At 41.7% G+C, this 26,793-nt stretch overlaps 1 protein-coding gene across 1 annotated transcript; it reads left to right on the top strand.

Annotated features, from left to right (window-relative positions):
* Positions 1 to 407: 407 nt before the first annotated feature.
* Positions 408 to 26,252, top strand: APIP (APAF1 interacting protein). The gene is made up of 7 exons (XM_083445437.1): positions 408 to 551; positions 10,940 to 11,040; positions 14,169 to 14,217; positions 18,384 to 18,501; positions 20,950 to 21,085; positions 24,459 to 24,626; positions 25,137 to 26,252. The coding sequence occupies exons 1-7, from the start codon at positions 477 to 479 to the stop codon at positions 25,234 to 25,236; spliced, it is 747 nt and encodes a 248-aa protein (XP_083301563.1). The 5' UTR covers positions 408 to 476; the 3' UTR covers positions 25,237 to 26,252.
* Positions 26,253 to 26,793: the final 541 nt, after the last annotated feature.

Raw genomic sequence — 26,793 nt, 5'->3', positions numbered from 1 at the left:
AACCCAAAGCAGCGCTGGCTGGGGATGCTGGGAGTTGGAGTCTAACAACTCCTGCTCCCCGGTTCCCCGTCCCTTCTGTGGACTTAAAATATTCACCAGCTGCTCCCCAGTCATATCTAGCCTCGTGGGCGAATTCATAACAAAAATGTAAAAAAAAAAAAAAGGCATTATCACTCCCTACTAAGCGGAAAATTAGGCGCATCCCCGCCTGCTAAATAGCCACATTTGGACCCTAATGGCTGCGACCCTTTTCTTGGGAGTAACCTCCGTTGAACTTGGTCGGTTTCACGTTTGAGTGAATGCACGCATTCCACTGAATGCATCGCGTTTTTGTTGTTGTGGCTCGTCGGGGTTGAGGTGATAAGGCTGCAGGACATAAGAGCTCACTGCTGCCGGCCTGGAGGGCAGCCGCCCCTTTTGCCGGCGGCTCAGCCAAGCTCCTCCCTGCGCGGGGCCTTTTCCTCGCGTGCAGCGAGATGGCTGAAAAGCAGCAGCAGCAGCAGCGAGGCGATTGTGGCTGTCCTTGCAGGAAGGGCCTGGAGAAAGCCGAGGTAAAGAGCAGAGCCGAGCAGCTCCAGCCTCTCTCTCTTTCCCTCTCCCCTCACGCGGAAGACAGGGGCCTCCTGGTGGGAGGGGAGGGACCAGGTTCAGTCGCCGAGGGTCCCCGGTGTAGCAGGGAAGATGGCCCGCCGGAGCAAGGCTAAGCTGCTCACTTTCCTAGGGGAACTTCTCTTTGTAAAACGAGAAGACACTGTTTTGGGGAAAACCTAAAATTCAGCAGATGAAAAGTTTTCATTTACAGGCTGGGAAGCATGATGCAAAGATTGCTGTTATTATTAATAACACTGTGCATATCGACACAAGCCATATCAGCAAATGGAGAGGGAGGCTTCACCACGTCTGGCTGTCATAGCTATTGAAAGAGTTTGGGGCAGAAATCAGGAGTAGCTGATAACCAGCAAATGCAAGGAACTGTAGGATCCAACTGTACCTTCAATTTTTACCAGTGATGGGAATCAGACTGGATTTTTTAAATGTATGCCAGCACTGATAAAGCACCACCAATAAATAACCCCTTTCACCTAGAGCAGCAGTCTCCTACTTTTTCAGACTTAGACACAGCTTTCATCCAAACATGTATTTGAAGACCTCCCCCATCCTCTCACATTGCCTATATATTTGTATATTAGTAATGCTGCTGTTGGACCTGCACCCACCTTTGATCAGGCTGTGACACGGTAGTGGGTCCCAGCCACCAGATGAAGACCAATAACCCAGAGCAGACATAGAAAACTCAGCCCGCCAGATGTTTTGGGACTACAACTCCCATAATCTCTGACCACTGGTCCTGTTAGCTAGGGATGATGGGAGTTGTAGTCCCAAAACATCTGGTGGGCCGAGTTTGCCTATGCCTGACCCAGAGGAATAGAGCATGAAAACAATAATTCCCTAGTTCTGCACCCTGGATTCTGTGCAAAATGAGAATGCTGGCACAGGCAGGACAGGGAGCTTCCTCCCAATCTTGAGTCCCTATGGGGTAAATAAAAGTGACATTGCCACCTTCTGGAGTCAACTCTTATCCAGGATCTAATTTCTTCTTGGCTATGAAGCTTACTATGTGGCCTGTAGCAAGTCACTAATCTTGCTCCGTTGGGGAGTACTTCTTAAAACACTGCTTAATTATTGAAGTTATTTTAAGATCATGTTTTCCATATGAGCCTGTATAACGCATTTTAAAATTGGGTGGAGTTTACTTGGCAAATGTGCCCACATCAAAGATTAACACAATACCTATATTAATATCTATTTTTGAAGTGCCTACTAATCAGCATACAGTTGCTGTTTACATTGCTTCTTATTCTGGGGCGGAGTGGCTTTTGGATTACAACATTTGGGTAGCCACTGGAAAATAGGCTTAAATTCAGTTAACTTAATAAGTATATTTACACACACGTATCTAGCTTTATTACAAATTGTAAGTGTACAGCTTTATGAGCTTTAATGCTTTTATTTGTCAATACTTACTAATTTTCTTGTTCATTTTTAATTTGAATAGCGTTCTGAGTACTATTTGAGAGATTTGAGCTGAGAGTTGAGACCCTACCTGCCCGCAGACTGTCTCGCCAGAGTGCTGCATGCTCTAGTTATCTCTCGCTTGGATTACTGCAATGCGTTCTATGTGGGGCTACCTTTGAAGGTGACCCGGAAACTACAACTAATCCAGAATGCGGCAGCTAGACTGGTGACTGGGAGCGGCCGCTGAGACCACACCGGTCTTGAAAGACCTACACTGGCTCCCAGTACGTTTCCGAGCACAATTCAAAGTGTTGGTGCTGACCTTTAAAGCCCTAAATGGCCTCGGTCCAGTATACCTGAAGGAGCGTCTCCACCTCCATCGTTCTACCCGGACACTGAGGTCCAGCACCGAGGGCCTTCTGGCGGTTCCCTTGCTACGAGAAGCCAAGTTACAGGGAGCCAAGCAGAGGGTCTTCTCAGTAGTGGCACCCACCCTGTGGAACGCCCTCCCATCAGATGTCAAATAGAAAAATAACTACCAAACTTTTAGAAGACATCTGAAGGCAGCCCTGTTTAGGGAAGCTTTTAATGTTTAATAGGTTATTGTATTTTAGCTGGAAGCTGCCCAGAGTGGCTGGGGAAACACAGCCAGATGGGCGGGGTATAAATAAATTATTATTATTATTATTAAAGTCAGCATAGAACTGAGCTGCAGTAATCTTCTAGCTTTATATTTAAGATCCAAGGTGGTCAGAACTTTGACAGAATGAGTAATTTCAATGTGTAAAGAAATAAAAGTTGTACCACTTTCATAATCAGTGAAAGGACCCATTGGTTTGGTGAAATCAACAAGAGAGAGTGTGAGATCTGTCATTTCACTTCAGTTCTGCCTGGGAGCCCAACCACCAAAGAACTCCCCAATGTACCCACCCAAATGGCTGCAGATGGAGCTTTTGGAGCTCTTCACAATCTCTTTTAATGGTCCTGAACAGTTTAGTCTCATCAGCAAACCTGGCAATCTCACTGCTCACTCCTAATTCTAAAATGTTTATGAACAAGGTAAGAAGCACAGGTCCCAATATCAATCTTTGGGAGACTCCACTATATCTCAACATTTATTCCTATTCTCTGATTCCTGCTACCTTATGGGTAGCCCCCAAGCTGATAGCATTAGTGCCCACCCCAACTTTTATACTTAGACCTCAAAGGCCAGAAAGTCTCATTCATTCTTCTGTTTAAGGCTGCCTGCTGCCCATTTTGCAAATATTGACAGGAAGTGGGAAGCCTACTTACTGCTCCACTTCCTTTGGTCTCCAGTTCCAAATCAGCAGTGGGCTATCCAGCCTGTTACTGTCTATATCCTATCCTCAGAAGAGAGAATAGATGGCTAAAGAGCAAGGCAGCGAGTATCCAGGCAAGCAGGGGAGCAGTGGCAGTGGGGAGACACTGTGGTTTCAGCAGAGGGGAAACATAACTGTAGGGTGCCAGGAATCACCAGGGCCCTTCAAACATGATAATGCCACTGTCAATTCCCCTGGGAAACTAGCTGTTTAATTAATCTAGTTTTAAAGCATTATTGCAAATCATGTTGTGGGGGAGAGTTGTCTGACACTACTTCTTACATATGTATCATTTTGTGCACTTAAATTGCTAAGGTTATCAGCACAGCTGCCTCATCTATTGTTGCTTCCTCAGTTTATTAATGCTTCTAATTCTTGTAATAAAGGAACTGAAATGAGAAGAGCTCAAATTCTATTTTGGAATTTTGAAAATTGCAGAAGCTCTGACTACATTAGTTTATAAGTTCTTCTCTATAATTAAGATGTAATTCATCTCCTTCCAAAAATAAAACAACAAAATTATATATCATGTGAATTATTTTGATACATTTTGTACAAAACTGACTAATTAAAGGTTTTATGGTTGCTATTTTTAGAAAAGGAATATGACCGTTCTTCACACCATTATATTAAATGGAAATTTGCTCGTTTGGGAATCGTGGTAGAAATGAAATGGGGCGGGTGTCTGATGGACAAAGAAAATTACTTGCCAACTTTTAAGCTAACACATTCCACAATATTTGTTGGTTCAAGGACTGCTTCAGATCGTGCAGTGTTCACTTCCATAGGTGATTTTTCTCATGTTTAAAGCGCTGAGCTACACTCCTTCCATATGAGAGCATATTTTCAGAAACGGAAAATAGGCTTAAATTCAGTTAACTTAATAAGTATATTTACACACACGTATCTAGCTTTATTACAAATTGTAAGTGTACAGCTTTATGAGCTTTAATGCTTTTATTTGTCAATACTTACTAATTTTCTTGTTCATTTTTAATTTGAATAGCGTTCTGAGTACTATTTGAGAGATTTGAGCTGAGAGTTGAGACCCTACCTGCCCGCAGACTGTCTCGCCAGAGTGCTGCATGCTCTAGTTATCTCTCGCTTGGATTACTGCAATGCGTTCTATGTGGGGCTACCTTTGAAGGTGACCCGGAAACTACAACTAATCCAGAATGCGGCAGCTAGACTGGTGACTGGGAGCGGCCGCTGAGACCACACCGGTCTTGAAAGACCTACACTGGCTCCCAGTACGTTTCCGAGCACAATTCAAAGTGTTGGTGCTGACCTTTAAAGCCCTAAATGGCCTCGGTCCAGTATACCTGAAGGAGCGTCTCCACCTCCATCGTTCTACCCGGACACTGAGGTCCAGCACCGAGGGCCTTCTGGCGGTTCCCTTGCTACGAGAAGCCAAGTTACAGGGAGCCAAGCAGAGGGTCTTCTCAGTAGTGGCACCCACCCTGTGGAACGCCCTCCCATCAGATGTCAAATAGAAAAATAACTACCAAACTTTTAGAAGACATCTGAAGGCAGCCCTGTTTAGGGAAGCTTTTAATGTTTAATAGGTTATTGTATTTTAGCTGGAAGCTGCCCAGAGTGGCTGGGGAAACACAGCCAGATGGGCGGGGTATAAATAAATTATTATTATTATTATTAAAGTCAGCATAGAACTGAGCTGCAGTAATCTTCTAGCTTTATATTTAAGATCCAAGGTGGTCAGAACTTTGACAGAATGAGTAATTTCAATGTGTAAAGAAATAAAAGTTGTACCACTTTCATAATCAGTGAAAGGACCCATTGGTTTGGTGAAATCAACAAGAGAGAGTGTGAGATCTGTCATTTCACTTCAGTTCTGCCTGGGAGCCCAACCACCAAAGAACTCCCCAATGTACCCACCCAAATGGCTGCAGATGGAGCTTTTGGAGCTCTTCACAATCTCTTTTAATGGTCCTGAACAGTTTAGTCTCATCAGCAAACCTGGCAATCTCACTGCTCACTCCTAATTCTAAAATGTTTATGAACAAGGTAAGAAGCACAGGTCCCAATATCAATCTTTGGGAGACTCCACTATATCTCAACATTTATTCCTATTCTCTGATTCCTGCTACCTTATGGGTAGCCCCCAAGCTGATAGCATTAGTGCCCACCCCAACTTTTATACTTAGACCTCAAAGGCCAGAAAGTCTCATTCATTCTTCTGTTTAAGGCTGCCTGCTGCCCATTTTGCAAATATTGACAGGAAGTGGGAAGCCTACTTACTGCTCCACTTCCTTTGGTCTCCAGTTCCAAATCAGCAGTGGGCTATCCAGCCTGTTACTGTCTATATCCTATCCTCAGAAGAGAGAATAGATGGCTAAAGAGCAAGGCAGCGAGTATCCAGGCAAGCAGGGGAGCAGTGGCAGTGGGGAGACACTGTGGTTTCAGCAGAGGGGAAACATAACTGTAGGGTGCCAGGAATCACCAGGGCCCTTCAAACATGATAATGCCACTGTCAATTCCCCTGGGAAACTAGCTGTTTAATTAATCTAGTTTTAAAGCATTATTGCAAATCATGTTGTGGGGGAGAGTTGTCTGACACTACTTCTTACATATGTATCATTTTGTGCACTTAAATTGCTAAGGTTATCAGCACAGCTGCCTCATCTATTGTTGCTTCCTCAGTTTATTAATGCTTCTAATTCTTGTAATAAAGGAACTGAAATGAGAAGAGCTCAAATTCTATTTTGGAATTTTGAAAATTGCAGAAGCTCTGACTACATTAGTTTATAAGTTCTTCTCTATAATTAAGATGTAATTCATCTCCTTCCAAAAATAAAACAACAAAATTATATATCATGTGAATTATTTTGATACATTTTGTACAAAACTGACTAATTAAAGGTTTTATGGTTGCTATTTTTAGAAAAGGAATATGACCGTTCTTCACACCATTATATTAAATGGAAATTTGCTCGTTTGGGAATCGTGGTAGAAATGAAATGGGGCGGGTGTCTGATGGACAAAGAAAATTACTTGCCAACTTTTAAGCTAACACATTCCACAATATTTGTTGGTTCAAGGACTGCTTCAGATCGTGCAGTGTTCACTTCCATAGGTGATTTTTCTCATGTTTAAAGCGCTGAGCTACACTCCTTCCATATGAGAGCATATTTTCAGAAACGTGGCATTCAGCTGGTTTATGCCAGTCAGTATTGAACTCACTTCCCTATTATTAAGTTGGAAATCAAAGACCCATCTAGTCCAGCATCCTGCTCTTGCAGTGGCCAAATACCTATGGAAAGTCCGTAAACAGAAACTGAGTGCAACAGGGCTCTTTCCAATGGTTTCCTCCAGCAACTGGTATGCAGAGGCATACTGTCTCCAAGTTAATACAGAACATTGCCATCATTGCTAGTAGTCTTTAATAGCCATACAGTGGTACCTCGGGTTACAGATGCTTCAGGTTACGTGATTTCGGGTTGCACACCGTGCCAAACCCGGAAGTACCGGAACGGGTTGCGAACGTGCCTCCTGCACGGATCACATTCGTAACCCGAGGTTCCACTGTACTGTTGATGTTATTCTTTTTTTAAAACCACCCAAGTTAGTAGCCATCAATACCTCTTGTAGTAACAAATGTGTAATAAGGAATTCCTTTTGTCTGTCCTGAATCTTCCACCATTCAACTTAATTGGATGGCTCTGGGTTCTAGTTTTATGAGAATGGAGGATTTCCAGGGGATGAACATGGCAGACAACGTCTTCTGTTGGCAAGTTGCCGACCGAGATAATTACATGGTGACTGATGATAGCCAGGACATAAATCTTGGCTATCAAAATTCACTCTGGAGATAAGAGTGAACAGGTTAATAACTTCTGATGCTCTGAAAAAGCCTTTTTCTACACCAGGAGACCGAGAAGCTGTCAGTACCTGGGAATCTGGGTGGGGGTGAGCAACTTAGAATGGAGGAATCAACATGTCACCCAAAAGCCACTCAGGAGCCCTGGAGGCCATAGGGGCTGCAAGTCTGCCTTTTTTTCTAAATATCTCTGAGACTGTTAAAATTTACAAATGAGAAAGATGTTTCTGTCTGCTGGTTGAAATTTACATTTGGTGTTTGAGCTACTTTATGGCTTTAAGAAGAGTTGATCATTAAAGGGCTGAAAGCAAGCGCGGGGGGGGGGATGTTCTAACAGTTTGAACCAAGAAAGTTTTATGATAAAGTGAGTTCTGAGTGCTAAGAATTTTTAATTCTCAATTTTCCCCGTGAAAGTATTGCCTTGAAATCAAAAGTAATTTTGTTACTTCATATTTGCTTTGTGGGAAAGGAATGTGTTCTGATAAGAGATAACACTGTGAAGATCTTAAAGTGGAGACGGGAGATTGAAGATCTTAAGATTGAGACTGAATTGTTAACAGGAACATTCAGTATGGTAAATACTCTGTTGGACATTCCATTGACTGTTGGCATCCTTTAGCAATTGTTTGATGAACAGTTAAAAGAGATCAGAGCTAGGATTGATGAAAGTGGACCAGAGAAGGAGGAAATGGGAAGTGGAATTAAAGAGCACACAGTGATTTTGGAGAACAATATGAATATAGGATTGCCAGAACAGGAAGGTGAAATGGTTGAGTTGGAGGCAACAGATGGTAAAATGGAGAATACCTTCACACAGGTGTGTGAATGAAGGCAGTTGTGGATGCACAGTGGGGAGGGGGCCTAAAACTGCTATTCACACAGTCAGCCTGGCTCATGACTGCGTGGACCTGCCTTCACTAACAACCTAGTGCGTATTTTGGAATACAGTCATGTTGTTGTTTAGTCGTGTCCGACTCTTCGTGACCCCATGGAACAGGGCACGCCAGGCACTCCTGTCTTCCACTGCCTCCCGCAGTTTGGTCAAACTCATGCTGGTAGCTTTGAGAACACTATCCAACCATCTCGTCCTCTGTGGTCCCCTTCTCCTTGTGCCCTCCATCTTTCCCAACATCAGGGTCTTTTCCAGGGAGTCTTCTCTTCTCATGAGGTGGCCAAAATATTGGAGTCTCAGCTTCACTATCTGTCATTCCAGTGAGCACTCAGGGCTGATTTCCTTCAGAATGGATAGGTTTGATCTTCTTGCAGTCCATGGGACTCTCAAGAGTCTCCTCCAGCACCATAATTCGAAAGCATCAATTCTTCTGCGATCAGCCTTCATACCTCGAGTTAAAGACGCTTCAGGCTGAGCGTTTTCAGGTTGCATTCTGCGGCAACCCGGAAGTAATGGAATGGGTTACTTCCGGGTTTCGCCACATGCACTGATGCTCAAAATGATGTCACGTGCATGCACAGAAGCAGCGAGACACGCAGACACAGGTTGCGTTCTGCTCAGGATGCAAACGGGGCTCCGGAACGGATCCCGTTTGCATCCAGAGGTACCACTGTACATGCCAGATCTATCTGTATTTTAAAAACAACAATTTCAAGTTCATGTTGGATAAATGATTCACTTCATTTGAAATGTTAGAAAAAAGTAGCAATCTCCCCCACCCTGCCATCAATATACTTCAGTCATGTTGGCTTAACAGTAATTCTGTAAATCCTTGGTGAATCCTTTTGCAAATGTTTGTCATTACGCTGATACATACCATAAGTTGAAGCTCGTACTAGAAGGTGTTCTCCTGAGATGAAGCTTACACCCAGCTTATGCAAATGTATATCATTTTTCTTTGCAGCAAATAGTGTGTATAATAGCTAGACTAGCATATAATAATAATATGAAAGGTTTCAAAGGACTTTGATTTCATAGCAGATTTGGGATTAGTAATGATTTGCAGCATTAACTGGTGTAAACCTGCATGGCTGCATTGCATTCAGGACAGATACTCCAGTTTACATCAACTGTGAAGGTGCCCTGGAGTGTTTGCTTGGCATCTGCTAAAACGTGGTAAATGAAGAATGACAAATTGCAGTTGTTAATAGTAATTTCATGAAACTCCATTTGAAAGTTATCTTTCAATGTCTGTTACTGATGACCATTTATCAAGCTGAACGAGTTGCAGAAATCTAATTTATTTTTCCCTTCAATTTAAATGTAAATATTTAGGGAATCTTGTAGTTGCTCATCCTTTAAGAAAATATATAGAGTCTCAGTTTGAGTGAAATATTAAAAAAAGAAGCGCAGTCGACTGTGCAACTTCGGAAGCTGTATTAGACGCAGATGTTTTAAAGCTGTACATAAAAGTCAATGGACACTACTGTGATAGCCTTGTGCACAATATATCACAGGTACAGGAAACCTTCATGTTTTTACTTGAAACCACTGCAGAGATAGGTATTGAACCCACGGGTACCCATAATATCTAAAGGTGTCAAGCAATGCTGTGCAAGGGAACCAGAAGGAACACTGTTCTTCACCATATGCACAAGAGCAAATGCTTTTTGTGCAGCCCTTTCCACTGCTGGGCAGATTCTGCATTGGACTGGACCTGAAAAGTCTGTTGGTCAACCATAGCCAAGTGTATAAAAGCATGTACCCCACACTCCATAGCTGCAAACGGTGAAAATTGTGCTATTTAGAAAAAGCAACTGGGGTCAGGTCCCTCCTAGAATCATGGGACAGGACTATCCCAGGTCAAACAGGTCCCCATTCTGCACAGAAATCACAGTGGACTCCTGGATGCTTGTGCCACAATGCTCATGGCTTATGTGTGGCCTGATTCATTCATAGTCCTAGTGCACAGTTTATATGAATAGTATGGAAGGGTAGGTGACGCTTCTGCAGAAAGTAAAATGATATACAGTAAGCCAGTAACCTATGTGCACGGCAGTTAAACAAAATGGAAAGGGGGCAAAGTTCTGGAAAAAATGACTTTGGCATTCTCACCACCATTGAACCCAGTATGTTATGACTATACACAATTTTGGCTTTAGGCATGATCCCCCACGTACGTTGCAGGCTTACTTGGTTGCAGAGATGGCTCATCTGTGGTCCTCCAGAAATTGCTAAACTCCCAAGTGCTATCTTCCTTGACTATTGACCATGCTGCCTTGGGCTGATGGGAATTGTAGTTCAACATCTGGAGGTCGCCATGTTGTCTACCACTGACCAAAAGGATAGAGCCCATGTGTGGGAACCTTTTATCCTCTTGATGCTGCTGAACTACAACTCCCATCATCCGTGGGATGCTCGCTGGAGCTGATGGGAGTTCTAGCTTAGCAAAATCTTAAATGTGAGATAGATAATTTAGTCACCCATGCTATATGGACTTCATATAACAGCTGCCACCCACTTAAACAAATCTCAGTGAATTTATTGTGCGCGATTTGATTCATCAAATTTGCATATACACAAACCATAATGCTGAAGAAAAAGCATACTCTTTGTTTTTAGAGATTGTTACAGCAGGAAGAAGCAATTCCCCTTGACTGAGAGAGAAGAGCAGAAATCTGTTCAAAATAGCAATATTTCTAAGTATTTCTATTTAAAACAACTTCAAAGGGGGCGGTTGCTGATCAGATGGAATCACATTTTAATTAAGGAATCAGATAAATATTGCAGCTTTCATTTAAAAAGCAAATAAACCATTTTAAAATGTGCTTTTTCTTTTTGTTTCCTCCGTAGGAGAATGTGCATCCAAGGAATTTGATCCCAGAGCTCTGCCGCCAGTTTTATCACTTAGGATGGGTTACAGGGACTGGTGGTGGAATCAGCATGAAGCACGGGTGAGTGTTTAGTGGTGGTTGTTTTAAACTAATACCCACTTAGGCACAGAGCAGCATAAGTGGAGGGAAAGTGAAAGATAAAACATGATAGATGTTGAAAAGAAGTAGCCAATTGAAACTTCATTAGAGTGGCCTTATACCATTGTCAAAGAAGGCTACTTACGTGCAATACAGCAGCTTAAGAACTTTATGGGCCCCGGATAAGAAAGCTGTCATTCTTGTATATCTTAAGCAAGTAAGTCCTCAGACTCTCTGAGCAGAATATAAATAATTTCCTCCAGCTGACAGCAGAACATAAAGTGAATGATTTTGTGCAGGTGCAGTACTCTAAATAGATTTTCTAAAGAAACATGTACATGAAATGTTTGGCTTATTTCCGAGTTGCTCTGGATATTTGCATTTGTGGATACCTAGCTCCACTTAGTGGTGGGAAAAGGGAAAACTTGCAATCTGTTGGCATAAAGATATACAGTATGCGTGTCTGGATAAAGACATATTAGTTACACTGTGAAGGGTTTTGCCACAAGGGCTGCCAATTTCTAGCCTTGGAGTCACATGTGGATTCAAGCAGGTGGATCTTGAGCTGTTCCAAAAAAGAGTTTTCCAATGATAATTGCCATTTCCCTCTTTCTGTATAGCCAGTACAGTGGTACCTCGGGTTACATACGCTTCAGGTGACATACACTTCAGGTTACAGACTCCGCTAACCCAGAAATAGTGCTTCAGGTTAAGAACTTTGCTTCAGGATGAGAACAGAAATCGTGCTCCAGCGGTGCAGCAGCAGCAGGAGGCCCCATTAGCTAAAGTGGTGCTTCAGGTTAAGAACAGCTTCAGGTTAAGTACAGACCTTCAGAACGAATTAAGTACTTAACGTGAGGTACCACTGTACTGGACAAGCATTGCATGCTTGGAGAAGAAGGTGAATCTAGATGATAAATAAAAGTGGAAGTAGCAATGACAACAGAAGTGAGACTCCAATACCCCTAAAGAGCAAGAGAGGTTTTAGAAAACAGGCTAGAATTGGACAGCAGGATGACTGAAGTCAGTGGCTTGGGTTATAGAAAGAATTTTAGAGGAATAAATGGGAGAGCACCACTTGTATTCATCTCGGGGCTGGAGACAGAGGAAGCAGAAGGCCTGTTGTAGTGAAAACCATAAAGTAACGGCTCTCAAAACAAAAACACATGACGCAGAAATAAATCCCATTGATTTTTTTTTAACATAATAATATAGTTTAACTTCTCCACTTAATAAAGGCTGAATTATTCTTAAGGCCAGGATAGCATTCCCATAAACACAGTGCAATGTCAGTTTCAAATGCTGACATTTTAAAATTATCCTTGCTTAATTTTATTGCAAATGTGTAAAAGCCTTAGGGAAGAGGTTGGCATGCAGGGCAATCCCAAGAGGATCCAGAGAGGTGCAGAGTGGCATATCCTTTGCCTCACCTGAAACCCTGCTGGTTCCTGTCCACCATGGCAAAAGGTAGAGGAAGTGCTGTTTGTGTAGATGTGTTTGGTTTTTTTGCTTGCCATATGCACGGCTGTCCTGCTCAACTCCACACCCCATTTTGGGGCCATACTGTGGCTACACTGAAATTCCCAACGTAGAGCACAGCAGAGGGACTCTGCCACCTAATCCTAACTCCCACCAGCACTTCTGATCAGGGGGTAACAATTGCAGCCTTAATCTTTCATCTAAACTGAAAATGGCTCCTGTGTCACAAAAGTTAGTCTGTGACTTGAGGCTGCTGCCTTATATACTCACTGTATATATTTCAAAAAGCACTGTGTTTTCATTGCTGACAATTCTATGCAAGATACCATGTTGATTCTTAGTACAGTGGTACCTTGGGTTACAGACACTTCAGGTTACAGACTTCACTAACCCAGAAATAGTACCTAGGGTTAAGAACTTTGCTTCAGGGTGAGAAATCGCACAGTGGCGGCGCAGCGGCAGCGGGAGGCCCCACTAGCTATAGTAGTATCTCAGGTTAAGAACAGCTTCAGGACCTCAGAACGAATTAAGTTCTTAACCTGAAGTACCACTGTACAGTAGCACCCCGTGTTACGTTACCCTTGGGAAACGTAAACTTCAGGTTACGAAAGAGGCAAACCCGGGAGTGTTTCGCCATGTGCGCATGCACAGAAGTGGTCTACCGCTGCGTGCATTCTTATAACTGTGATCCTCAGGTTGCAAAAACCTCGGGATCCGGCCGGACCTCCGGAACGGATCCCGTTCGCAACCGGAGATACCACTGTATTCCCCACAGATATATACTGTGCTTTTTAGTTTGACTGCAAATCCTTGCCAGTTGAGTGACCAAATGGAATCTGATTCATAAATGTGCACCCACCCACCTCCCTTTAACATCCAATGAATAATGGTGCCTACCGGTATGTCTTCCAATATCACCTGTGCATAACATCGCCAATTAACCACTAGGTGTCTCTGCTCTGCAAAATTCCAAGTAAGAGCTCCAGAGCTCCGTATTACTCCAATATTATTAAAGGCAACGGTTATTCGTGCAGACGTTGCCTCACTTTCTCTTTTGCCCACAAACAGATTTGTGCAATAGTTTTTAAAAACATCTATATTTATTTGAAATCATTTACATCCCGCTCCTCCTCCCTAAATCGTGGCGTACGCTAAACACAGTAAAATATGAACAACTAGTAAGAAAGAACAAAGCATACAGCTTATGTTTCACCCTTTAGTCCTAAACCCCTTTATTTGTGTATCAAGTCCCCTTGGCTTCAGAAGGATTTTCTTCTACTTCGGCTTCCTTAGAATTGCAGCCTTGGTTAACTTGACAGTGTGGCATTCCTACGGCAGTATAGATGTTTATTCCCCTGCAAATCAAAAGGGATTTCTTTGTCTCATAGCGTGCCCTGCATAATCACAGCTATGAAGAGCTTTAAGGGCAACGGCAAGCAATAACACCTCTAAGCTATAATAATGTTGGGTATTCTAGGGCTAGCTAAGCCTGTGGCAGTAGCTTAAGCACTGCTGTCAGATGCAGATCATGTTGTGAGGAATTGCTGTATGTTCTGTTGTTGGTAAATGAAGCCATATGCTCCATGCTACTTTGTGCCTACAGCTAAACGTATCTTGATTTCCCCCTCTAGCAATGAGATATATATTGCTCCCTCTGGTGTCCAAAAAGAAAGAATTCAGGTAGGTACAGCTAGCATTTCTACCTCTGATAATCTTCCTTGAAAACTAATCTGAAGATTTATCCCCTCCATGCTTGCTCAGAAGGAAGTCTGGCTGAGTTACACCCTGGTAAATATGTATAGGATTGCAGCCACAGACATATTTAAACACACATTTATTAGTAGGAAGAAAGTTCAAAAGCTTCATTTTCTAATTAGCTCTGGCCTAAACAGGCTAATTTTGGAACAGCCTTGAATGGGGGCATTAAGGTATCCTGGGCCAAAGAAAAAACTAAGGAGGCAGCCTGGATGAATGGGCCAGATAGATTGCAGTGTTCCTTGTCTGCAAGAGAGAGGTGATAGTTTGCTTGGATCTTCTCACTCTGGGAAGCCCCTTTGCCTGTATGGAAGGGTTGCAATTCCTATTGCAAAGCCAAAATGAGTTTCTCTGTATTGGAGAGAAACTTATTGAAGCCAAATAACTAAGACATGCATGCAGGTTGGATAAAAAGCAATGATTTTAAAATAAAAAAAATTTAAAAATCGGTTTTTTTAATTTAAATCAGATTTTTAAAATTTAAATCAGAGTTTTTAAAATTTAAATCAGATTTTTAAAATAAAATGCTTTTGGAGGAAAAATCTTTCTAAAGACAGTTCTCTATTTAAGTTACATTATGGTCCAAAGGCTATTCATCAACAAATAAGGATTTGTTTTAAGTTTTTCATGTGTGCTAAAACTCCAGTCTAAGTTTTTTTTATTAAAAAAAATTGTTTAACCACATCAGTTAACAAACATGGATACATATGCTAAAATGTTATTGTTTTGGTTAAATTAATTGCTTAAATTGTTATTAAGGAAATGATTATTTTTCTCCTTCCATAAAATACAGCAGAAAAGTTGTCCAAATATAAACATTGGAGGGTTCTATTTGCCATTAATGCCACTGCTGCTGGGAGCTACTGTCAGGAACAAGAGTGGGCTGCCTGCTTTACCCTTTGGCTTTATATTGGGTTAGAAGAACCCAACAATAGCAGGACTGATTAGGAGCACTGCTTTCATCCAGTGGCCAGGCAGGAATAGCCACTAAGAAGAAATCAAGAAATTGGCTCTGTACAGCACTGTTTCTCTTGATCTTAGAGGCTTTTTCCTTTCTCCTCCTGTGATGAGGCTGCATTTTAATATTTTAATGTTTCAATATTTTAATTGTTGTATTTTAATCTTGTTTTTAAGTTGTATTCATTCAACTTGTTTTTATTATTGCTTGTTAGCCACCCTGAGCCCAGCCTTGGCTGGGGAGGGCGGGGTATAAATAAAAATTATTATTATTATTATTATTATTATTATTATTACCCCCCACCCAGAATGCTGGAGCAGTCTGCAAAGCTGGGAAGAAAGTAGCAACAGTGTTTAATGTGATGAAAATAGCCCTGTGCAATTGGGCCTGTATGTTGTATACCATGTATGTCCAACGCGTCGACCACGATCGACTCAGGGACCATGCAAGGATTTTGGTCGATCGCGGCCGCCTCAAGCACCCCGCTGGGCCGCCGACTTTGCCCAACGCCCAGTCAGCTGGCCGGCCCAGAAAGGCACAAGGCACCTGCCTCTGCCCCCAACAAGCCTCCGCCCTGAGCAGGGAGGCAAAAATGGGGCGCACAGGGCTCTGGATGGGCTGCAGCTGTGGAGGCGTCCAGTCAGCTGGCTAGCCAGGAAAGGGAGTCGAGGGAAGGGCAGCTTGCGAGAGAGAGACCATGACATTTCTCCTCCCTCTCCCCCCCCTCCCGCCGGTTCCCATGGAAAGAAAACCCTCTCCTAGTTCTGCATGGATGCTGAACTTTCCCTGCCTTTCCAGCTCCAGCCTAGATACATTTGTTTGAAAGTAAGCCACTCTTCCATCCGGTAAAGGGGGAATTGGACATTTCAGGGCGTGTTGGCTTCCCATGCGCACCAATGGCCTTGGGAGGGGGCTAGCATGGGGGTAATAATTTGTTATTATTTTTATCATTATCATAATTTATTATTTATACCCCGCCTGTCTGGCTGGGTTTCCCCAGCTAAATATAATATGTTTAACTTGAAGAATGACAATGGGAGAGTGTGGTAGCTCACTGCCAGTTTTTGATATTGGAATATGGATCACAACCTGTTGGATGTTGGACGGGCCTGTTGTATACCATAATGAAAATTTGGATTATTTTTTTTAAATAATCTTTATTAATTTAAATTACACACATATACAAAGAATTTACAATCTCATACTACGAAAAGAAAATTAAAGAATTAAGAAAAAAGAAAAGAAGAAAATACAGGAAAAAGAAAAGAAAAAGCAGATTTACATGCATAAAAAAACTTAATCTTCCTAATTAATACTTAAATGCTTAAATAAAAAAGACTTCTGACAAAATGAGTCAGATATCAGAACTCGATAATTTGGATTTTAAAGGAAATCTTTGTGTCTTATTGGCATAGAAACTCAATCTGTGAATATTGTGTTGTGATTAACAGAAAGCATGACCAATACAGTGTTTTTTTTAAAAAAAGTTACTAGATTGAATTCTCGTAGGTGCCCCAAGAATGTATCGGTAAAATAAAACTTAAGTGCAATTCTATACTTTTCGACTCAAAGGTTGGCCCCAGTGAGTTCAGTGGAGCTCCTTCCCAGGTAGGAGTACAGATTAAATCATAGGCTGTTTCTGCTGCAACATTAGAGAAATAAATATTAAGGTATATTTTCAAATGAAGGCTGTAATCCTATACTCACCTGGGTGCAAGCCCATTGAATGCAATGGAATTCACTTCTGAACAAATGTGCATATAGGATTGCTCTGTAAATATTTGACCAGGCCTCTGTGTCTTTTCTGCGATTGTTTGTACGTGTGCCAGAATCAAAAGATGGATTCCAGAGGCTCTCGGTCTCAGCTTTCATTTGTTTGTCTCTAATCCTTTGAAAGAGAGTTTTGAAAACCAACGAGCATGCTAAGATGGTGGTAATTACGAACAAAGTGCACTTCCTAGGGGAGTTTACTTCTTAAAGGCGAGCAACAAAAAATGTTAAAAATAAAATATAATCAGTGATATATAAGGGTGTGCATTTCTATATAGTACTGGTCATACAGTTTTCTTAACATTATCATAAATTAGTTCATCAGAAAGGGAACAACAAAAAAATGATGTTCTCAGGAAAGGCAGCATCATGCGCCTGACCTGGCGCCAGCACCACTGCAGTTTGCTAAGAAGGGGAGAGGTGATGTGGCAGAGACAGAGAGGTGCTGTGCGGACGCACTGGTGGAAATGGCGCCTTGGTTCTGCTCATGCAGCTTCACAGAAGCATCTTCTCCACTGCCTGGCCCCGCTGCCCCCCAGTAGACAACAGTAGACTTAATTGCACAACAGTCTCAAGCTTGCAAATCAGCAAGAAAACATTTTTTTTGTTCTGTTTTACCATGTCTGTTTCAGCAGCGATATCCCAAAAGGCCATTTTTGTAAGGTCACAAATTTAAGCCGCACTTTAACTTTTCACAGTCGGAATTTGGAAAATAGTGTGACATATTCAGGCCAATACGGTATTTATCAGCTAGTCAAATGCTGATCTCAGTCATCTGCCTTACTTTCTCTCTCCTCGCCCCCAACATTTTTCTCTGCGTTGTCTTTAGGCAGCACAAAACTTTATAAGGGCACGTTCACTTTATTTTTTTCAATGGAAGATGCTTAAAAAACATCTGTGAAACTGCTCCAGGGTTATGGGGGGGGGGGGAAGGATTCCAAGAACACAAGGATCAACCAGCTTTTGCTTCGCAGTGGATAAACTGGTCCCCCCCCCCCCGAGTTTGATCCTGGACAGGGAACTGGTCACTTCCACCATGCCTTAACAACTTTCTGCACACTCACATTTCTGCACCCCCTCAGGATCTAATTATATTGAATATATTTTATCAAGAACTAGTTTCTCCAGTGGGTTTTTTCTTTCTCGTTTTATTAAAATGCAAAACCAAGCATCAAACAAAATCATAACAGAAAACAGTTATTAAATTCCGAAGCAGAGCCAAAAAAAAGTTTCAGTGGTTTTTCAGATCACAATGCACTTTAAGCAAATCTTTCTCTGATCTTTGAACCCTTAATAATTTAGTTCGTCGAAATGTAGGTGTGCATAAATACTCAAACTGTGTCTCCAAATGCTTTCATTATAGCCTGAAGATATGTTTGTGTGTGACATTGAAGAACGGGACATCAGTGGTCCCCCACCACACAAGAAGCTAAAGAAGAGTCAATGCACGCCTCTCTTCATGAATGCTTACACCATGAGAGGTAGGCAGCAAGCAGCGTTATTGAAAAGTCAGCACTTCGTAAACATGAGTGTATTCTGCTTATAAAATGGAGATTTCTTAATTGAAACTGCAGCAGAATTGGAACATGCTTTTATAACAGTACAATGCAATTCTTGCAGTAATTGCTATAACAGCTAAAGCATCTTTCTGTTACCGATTGGTTGATTTCATTTACAGTATATATATGCCTCCTTATAACAAAAAGCTCTCTTGATGGCTTTTTGAAAAGGAATGATTCACAGAAGCTTCATTTGTCAAATACAAATATGTACCCCAAGGGAGGGTCTTTTTTGGTAACAATTACTACATTTTTAATATGGGCCTTCTGGCGGTTCCCTCCCTACGAGAAATGAGGTTACAGGGAACCAGGCAGAGGGCGTTCTCAGTGGTGGCGCCCACCCTGTGGAACGCCCTCCCACCAGATGTTAAGGAAATGAACAACTATCTGACTTTTAGAAGATATCTGAAGGCAGCCCTGTTTAGGGAAGTTTTTAATGTCTGATGTTTTGGTGTGTTTTTAATTCTGTTGGGAACCACCCAGAGTGGCTGGGGAAGCCCAGCCAGATGGGTGGGGTATAAATTATTATTATTATTATTATTATTATTATTATTATTATTATTATTATTATTATTATTCAGCCTCTCTGTATGTCCACAGAGTATGGCTGACTTACTAGTCTTCTGAGGGGGAAATCATAAGTGGCAGAATCAGAGGTGCCCAGTTGCCTCAGCTAGCAGTGGGACAATGAATGAGTACCTCCTGGCCATTCCCCTTACTTTCAATGTTTGGCTGCTGCTCATGCGCTGGCAGCTTAGTAGACATGGGATGTCTAGACATGGGTTAGTAGACGGGATGCCCATCGGACGTTCAGCTTCCAAAAATAGTTCGCAAGCCAGAACAGTCACTTCCGGGTTTGCGACGTTCAGGAGCCAAAACGTTCGGGAACTAAGCTGTTCGAAAACCAAGGTACGACTGTATAATCCTGAAAATATGTCTAGCATGATTAACAAGAGATCCAGTAAACCAGAATCTGTTGCTTGGCACCTTTGGAATGGATGGAGGACCAGTTCAAAGGTTAAACTTAAAGGACTGGTTCTTTATTAAATAAAATCAAAACCTTAGAGAGAGAGAAAAGAAAAGAAGCAGTTTGGGGTATTTTAGTCTTGACAGGGCGTTTGAATTTTCATTCTGAGAATGTATGCCTTCTGGGGATGTGTGTGTTGAATGTAATTAATACACCCTCAGGTGGAGAGTGTGGCTGAAGTCCAAGTAGAGAGAGATAATTTTCTAGATTGTTATTTGCTTCCTTTTAAGTTTGTTCCCCAAGGAATACAAATTACTAGAAATTGTGAATATTGCCTCCGTTTCCCACCTGTGCTACTTAGCTGGTAGCTGCATGCTAGTATTAGTAATTAGTACTGGAAACTGGTTTTTGTCCCTGGAGTGCTGGAGGAGACTCTTGAGAGTCCCATGGACTGCAAGAAGATCAAGCCGATCCATTCTTAAGGAAATCAGCCCTGAGTGCTCACTGGAAGGACAGATCCTGAAACTGAGACTCCAATACTTTGGCCACCTCATGAGAAGAGAAGACTCCCTGGAAAAGACCCTGATGTTGGGAAAGATGGAGGGCACAAGGAGAAGGGGAAGACAGAGGATGAGATGGTTAGAGAGTGTTCTCGAAGCTACTAACATGAGTTTGACCAAACTGTGGGAGGCAGTGGAAGACAGGAGTGCTTGTTGTGCTTTGGACCATGGGAGTCGGACACGACTAAACAACAACAATTGGAAATTGTTATAGATGTAGACACAATTTTATTAAGAAAGGTTGTGGTGGGGTTAACCCACCCTTCCAGCGTCACTGCAACTTACCTGGAGGGACAGGGGCAGAACTGGGTTATGACAAGCTTGGAGCAGTGTGGTCACATTGGCAGGAGCACCACACTGACTCTGCTGGTGTGGACCCTGTTGAATATTTGCCACTACTCTCATTTTGACACACACTCTTCTGTTTTCTTAATATTCAATGCCAACGTTGGGATATATGGAACATTCTCTTGCGCTCTTGGCTACAAATGGGGGTTAAAATAAGAAAAACAAGTTTTGCTGATCTCTGATAAAGAGCTTATAGGAAAATGTACAGATGCCTCCTTCATTGTTTTGTGGTGCGTAAGAAGCTGGCTTCACTGAGCTAGTGAAACTGAAGCAACCCATACATTTTCTCGGAGGATTACTGAGTGCAGTCTGCCATGCTTTCCGTTGATTTAAAGAAGTGAGTTGTTTTGTCTTTTAATTTACCTTGTCCGTGTTAGCAAAAATATTTAGCGTAGGTCGTAAGTTTATATACCAGGAACATATCAAGAAAAAAAGGAGCTGCGATTGAAGAGTGATGTATGAGTCATATTTTTCATTAAGTTTTCACTTTCGTAGGAGCTGGAGCTGTAATCCATACGCACTCCAAAGCTGCTGTAATGGCCACACTTCTCTATCCTGGAAGAGAGTTTAAAATTACTCATCAGGAGATGATAAAAGGGATCAAGAAATGCACGGCAGGAGGCTATTTCAGGTAATTTCCCCTTGATAAGTTTTCAGGCTAGTGTCATAGTTTACCCTGATTTCAGAACAATCTCTCTTGTTCATATTTCAGATAATCTGTTTTTATGTGTAATGTGCAAATACTTCACTTTAAAAAAAGAACTTCTGCTGGTAATTTCTCAGAAAATATGTCTGCAGTCCAATAGATGGTTATGGTGGGCACAAATTCTGTTGAACTCAGTGGGACATATGAGCTGAACTGGAATAAATTGGCTTTTGTTGTACAAGACACACCTCTTCTGCCTTTACAAACCTATGTTAGTAGATGTAGATCAGGGGTCGGCAACCTAAGGCCCATGGGCCACAAGCGGCCCATGGGGGTCGTTTAACCAGCCCATGGACTCCCACCACCCGCTCAGTCAGCTCCTGTGCGCTGTGCTAAACCAGTATGGAGCAGAGCGGGCACTGCCTTCTGTGACGCTGGCTGGCTTCCCATTGGCTGCAGGAAGCTCCTGCAGCCAATGGGAAGCTGCACATACTTCCTCTGCTCTGGAAGAAGCCAGAAATAGCACTTGCGCATGTGTGTGTGCACTCCGGCCCACCGCGGCGTCTGCAGGACCATGAACCGGCCCAAGACACAAAAACATCACCGACCCCTGATGTAGAGCTATCTAATAATTCCACAGAATCCCTGAGATCCCAGGTTACTGTTACAGATATCCTTGGAAGAATTGGGTAAAGTAGGGTGGTAGATATTATTGTTTCAAATCCAAATTCCTATAGTTGTTGCATTTTCAACTGCCTAGCACATTTCTTGCACATTAGTGTAAAATTATCTCCTATGTTTTCCTAGTGACTAGGCTTTCTTGTGTCACTTTGTATACCAGATTCTAGCTTTGTAGGTAGTTTATGAAATATCTTAGTTCAGTAGCTTGATCGTTTTGACACTGTAACTATAATTATTTAGTTGTGCCCATTACAACAACATTGTAAGGGAAGTCAGCATTATTACTCCCATATTTCAGATGGGGGGGGGGGTAGCATGAGAGTGGCTTGCTTTAAGGCCATCTAGCACATACATGGTAGAGTCAAGTTTCAAACTGGGACTTTCTGATTAATAAGTACGCCTGCAGTCCTAATCGTACTTACCTGGGACTAAGCCCCATTGAATTCAATAGGAATTACTACTGAGAGGACGTGGTTACGGTTGAACTGTAAAGCCCCATTGGCACTATACATTTAAAGCAGTATTATACCACTTTAAACAGTCATGGCTTCACCCAAGTGATTTTGGGAACTGCAGTTCCCCTGAAAGTGATACAATTCCCAGAGTTCCCTGGGGAAAAAAAGGGATTGATTGTTAAACTGCTCTGGAAATTGGAGCTCTGTGAGGGGAATAGAGGCCTCCTAACAACTCTGAGCACCATAACCTTCATATTTCAGACTACAGTTCCCAAGATTCTTTGGGGGGAAGCCCAAACAGTTTAAAGTAGTTTGATACTGCTTTAAATGTATAGTGCAGAGGGGCCTACTATGCTGCTCTGGTTTTCACTTCTAATGCCTCCCCCCCCCCCCTTCTATGGAGGACACATACAAATACTCCCTTTGCAGAGGGGTTTTTTTTTTTTTCTGGTAATCAAGACGGATTGAACTTACATGTACTGTATTTAACCTTTCTAGATCACGTGAAAGTATCCTAAGAATCACGATACTTCTGTGAGTGAGAGGTGTCCAATCATTTTTACATATAAGAGCGAGATATACTTAGAGTCATATCTTATTTTAGAACAACAAAGTTCAAGCATATAAATTGTGGCATGTTTAATTTATTATTTCTGTCATGGTTCCAACAGTGTATAGCTAGTGCCCTGCCAGTTTTAATTAACTTGGTTTAAACAATGCCAGGTTATCTTAATCCCACTTTAGTATTCATAGAGCAAATTCCAGGGAGGGACAGGCTCCATCTTGCTCACAGTTGAGATTCTCAGAATATGATAGAACAATACGAATGATCTGCTAAGACTTCTAAGCAAACAATTACGCTAGGGAACAAAACATCAATTCTTGGAATTCACGTGATATTTTTCTCTCCTCACTCCCTTCAAAATGAAAGAACTCAGGACCCAACAAAACTGATAAGTGGTCTGATCTTTGACAATTAAATTCTGGAATTGACTTCTCTAGTGTTTTAGGATGACCAGTGGCATAAGCAGACTTTTTTTTACAATTCATGGATATTATGTCCGTTGCAGTAATAACCCGTTCCAACAGTGTAGCCTCACCTACCATATGCTGGTGATTAATAACGAGAGATTAATATTGTTCTGTTTTTCACAGCAGAGTGACGTTCCGTTGTTGCTGGTAAATGCTTAAGACAAATAAATGCAAAATACAGAACAATTGATAGAGTCTAGCCAAAGCTAAGAAGAGTTTCCACTTCTTTGAAATTGTTGACACTTGCAATGCAATCCTATGCATTTCTCCTCAGAAATAAGTGTCAGTGGGACTTGTTCCCAGGTAGGCGTGTGGTGCACGGTTGCTGCCTTAAGTCACCTGGTTGGTCGTGCCCATTGATGCTGTGCAGCCAAACGCTACCATTCCTGAGTGCCAATGCCATGATGAACCAATGGAAACATAGATAGGGAGATGTTTTCAAATAAATGTTTGTTTCCAAAAGTCCTTAGTACAAACAAGCTGTGATGTTCACTGTCTCTTTGATGATTTAGTTCCTCTTTAATTCACTTCTATGCTTTAGATCAAACTCTTCCTAATACCATGGTAACATGGTGCTGGTGTCGTCATTGTGTTACGTGATTTAGGCTTCAATCCAGCACACACACACACACACACACAGGGGAGTCTTTACAGAGTGACAGGGCCACCAAGCATCCAGAGCTCTGCTGCACACAGCTGGTGGAGGTGGGGAAATCGTAATATGACCCAGCTCAGGCTTAATGCTGTTGCATGACAACAGTGACACTGGCTTAGCATCCAGCAGACCTGGGACCAACTCAGTCAATCCCCATCTCCAAAACATCCTGCATTGAGGCTTTCCACTGGCAAATGCTTCTGCTAGGCATCCCTTCAGTGGTCCTCCTGTCTTCCTGCACCTTGAACTGATGGAAGGGGTAATGTACCACTGTTGGCCAGCAGGAGGCCAGCTTAACCAGGAGAGCCAGGTAGAAAGGATTGCTCTTCCCTGGGTATACCAGATGCCATTGCTGATTTTAATTCATTGATAATCACCTGGGTGGCTTTGTGGCAGAAAAGTGGGACATACTCTTCTATTGTCTCCTGAGACAGACAGATGCCAACCAGATTGCTTTGGACCAGCCTTTCCAGGTAGCGGAAGCACAATGCTAACCTGAAAAGGAACACGTGTCCCAATTCCATCATCTTTTCAGGTATGATGATACCTTAGTGGTTCCTATTGTCGAGAACACACCTGAAGAGAAGGACCTGAAGGAAAGAATGGCTCAGGCAATGGATGACTACCCAGACTCCTGTGCTGTGCTGGTCAGACGTCATGGAGTCTATGTTTGGGGAGAAACTTGGGAAAAAGCCAAGACAATGTGAGTTCTTCTTCTTCTTTGGAAATCACTCATAGCCCAGTACAACTATGTGAGTACAACTATGAAGAAGCACAATGGTAGCCCTCTGCTGTTGCAAGCAAATACCACTGGATTTTACACTCCCGAGTGTACTAGAGAATGCATGTTGCTTTCAGATGAAGCTATCGCCACTTCTGCTTCACCTGTGTCTTTCCTTTAATATATGTAGATACTGAGAACAGCCCTCAAACACTCAGATTCCCAAAAGTGAAGATCCCTGGGAGTACAATTCCCCTTTGCAAATATTTTCAAAAGCCTTCACATGTTTTGCAGATCGTAGCACAGACTTGGAAGCTAAGCATAGTTTAAAAAAACTAATTCAGGTCTTGTTGCTATTTATGATTATGTTTCTAATGTGAGGAAAGACATTACCAACATAATGTTGTATAAGAAAAAACACAAAATTCATATTGCTACAATTAGTGCTAAATCACATAGCAAGATGCCAACTTTTTTCGTTTTGTCTTTTAGGTGCGAATGTTATGACTACCTTTTTGATATTGCGGTACAAATGAAGCAACATGGACTTGATCCTACTGCAGTTCCAAAGGAAGAAAATGGGATCGTTTAATACCTCGACATCTCTTACCAAAATGACACTGATATTTCAGGGAAATATCAATAGGTTTTAGGGTTCACTCCCAAGCAACTTTTAACATTTTGCACAATATGTGCTTATTGGTTTTAGTGAGATATTGTTGCTAAATACAAACCATTTTATGCTGTTTGTTAAAATCCTGAAGGATTCCCAAGGCAGTCTGGATTCCCAGTTGTGCATATTGAAGGATCTGGGACTTCCCTTTCCCTTTACTTTCACAGCACAACTGGCATGTTTCTTCAGGATTTTCCTTTTGGCTCGTATTCTATAATATAGCAAGATCAAAATGCAAATGTCTTACAACTTCAAATTATTGTAAGGTTTTCATAAATAAAAGACAAGTTGCATTTTGAAAGCCTAGCATGGCACCAAATGGAAAAGTTCTTTAAAACAGCTTTAAACTAAATCAACAAAGAGTCTATCTCTGGAAAAGCTAGATAGTGTTGAAAGAGTGCCACGTATAAAAGTACGCCAAAATGAGACATTAGCCTTTTCTCTTTGAAAAGTGCAGTAGTAATTATATTTTACACTATCCTCTTTCCTCAGCAACCCCTAGGTTACAATAGATTTTCTCTTGGTTAATTTTAATGGATGCCTTCTTTGTAAGTTAAGCAGAGGAGAAAATGTATGCATTAAAAATGATAATATTTGAAGTAGAAATGAGAATCAGATATGTGAAAATACATGGTGACTTTCTTTTTTATATAATTAAATTTATAATTTCCATTTATGTACAAATGTACAATTATTCATCGTTCTAACATTTCAAACTTTGACTCTTCTTCCCCCTCTTTCTGCGGTTCTTTGCATTTATTTTCATCATTTCCTGCATACCCCAAATTAACTTATTATTTTATTCATCTATTCTCATATCTATCTCATAAACATTTTTGAAGCCACAGGTTCTTACAATTATCCTACCAGTGTCTTGATTTGTTTACAATTTGTTTGAAAATACTCTATAAAACATTTCCATTCCTTTCTAAAAAGTTTATTGTCTTTATTTCTTTTACTTCCAGTAAGGATATTGTTGTGGATAAAACAGCACATATCATTTCTTCACCATTTCAGTTACATAACCATGTTGGATAATATTGCCAAATGATTTAATCCTCTTTAGAAACAACTCTGTTTTCAAGGAAAATTAAATTCTGTAATATTCGTAAGGTAGACTTTGTGCCAAGTTTCTTTCAGTATGGCTTACACCATGTGTAATTTTACTAAAGAGACTTGATTACAAAAGCTTTGAATTCTACAAGTGGGTGGTTTATACGAGCAGTTCCTGTGTGACTAGAATCTATGCTGCTCCTGTATGATTACTTAAAAAGGCCAGGGGGTTTCTCGTCTCTACAGGGCTGCCCTTAAATCTGAATCAAACACTGGGTTTGAGGTGGTAAATAAGGCACTACACCAGGCATAGGCAAACTCGGCCCTCCAGATGTTTTGGGAGTACAACTCCCATCATCCCTAGCTAACAAGACCAGTGGTCAGGGATGATGGGAGTTGTAGTCCCAAAACATCTGGAGGGCC

This window comes from Podarcis tiliguerta (assembly GCF_965153285.1).
Source record: "Podarcis tiliguerta genome assembly, chromosome: 1".
NCBI lineage: Eukaryota > Metazoa > Chordata > Lepidosauria > Squamata > Lacertidae > Podarcis > Podarcis tiliguerta.
The sequence above is the reverse complement of the archived record's forward strand: the minus strand, read 5'-3'. Positions and strand labels throughout refer to the sequence as shown.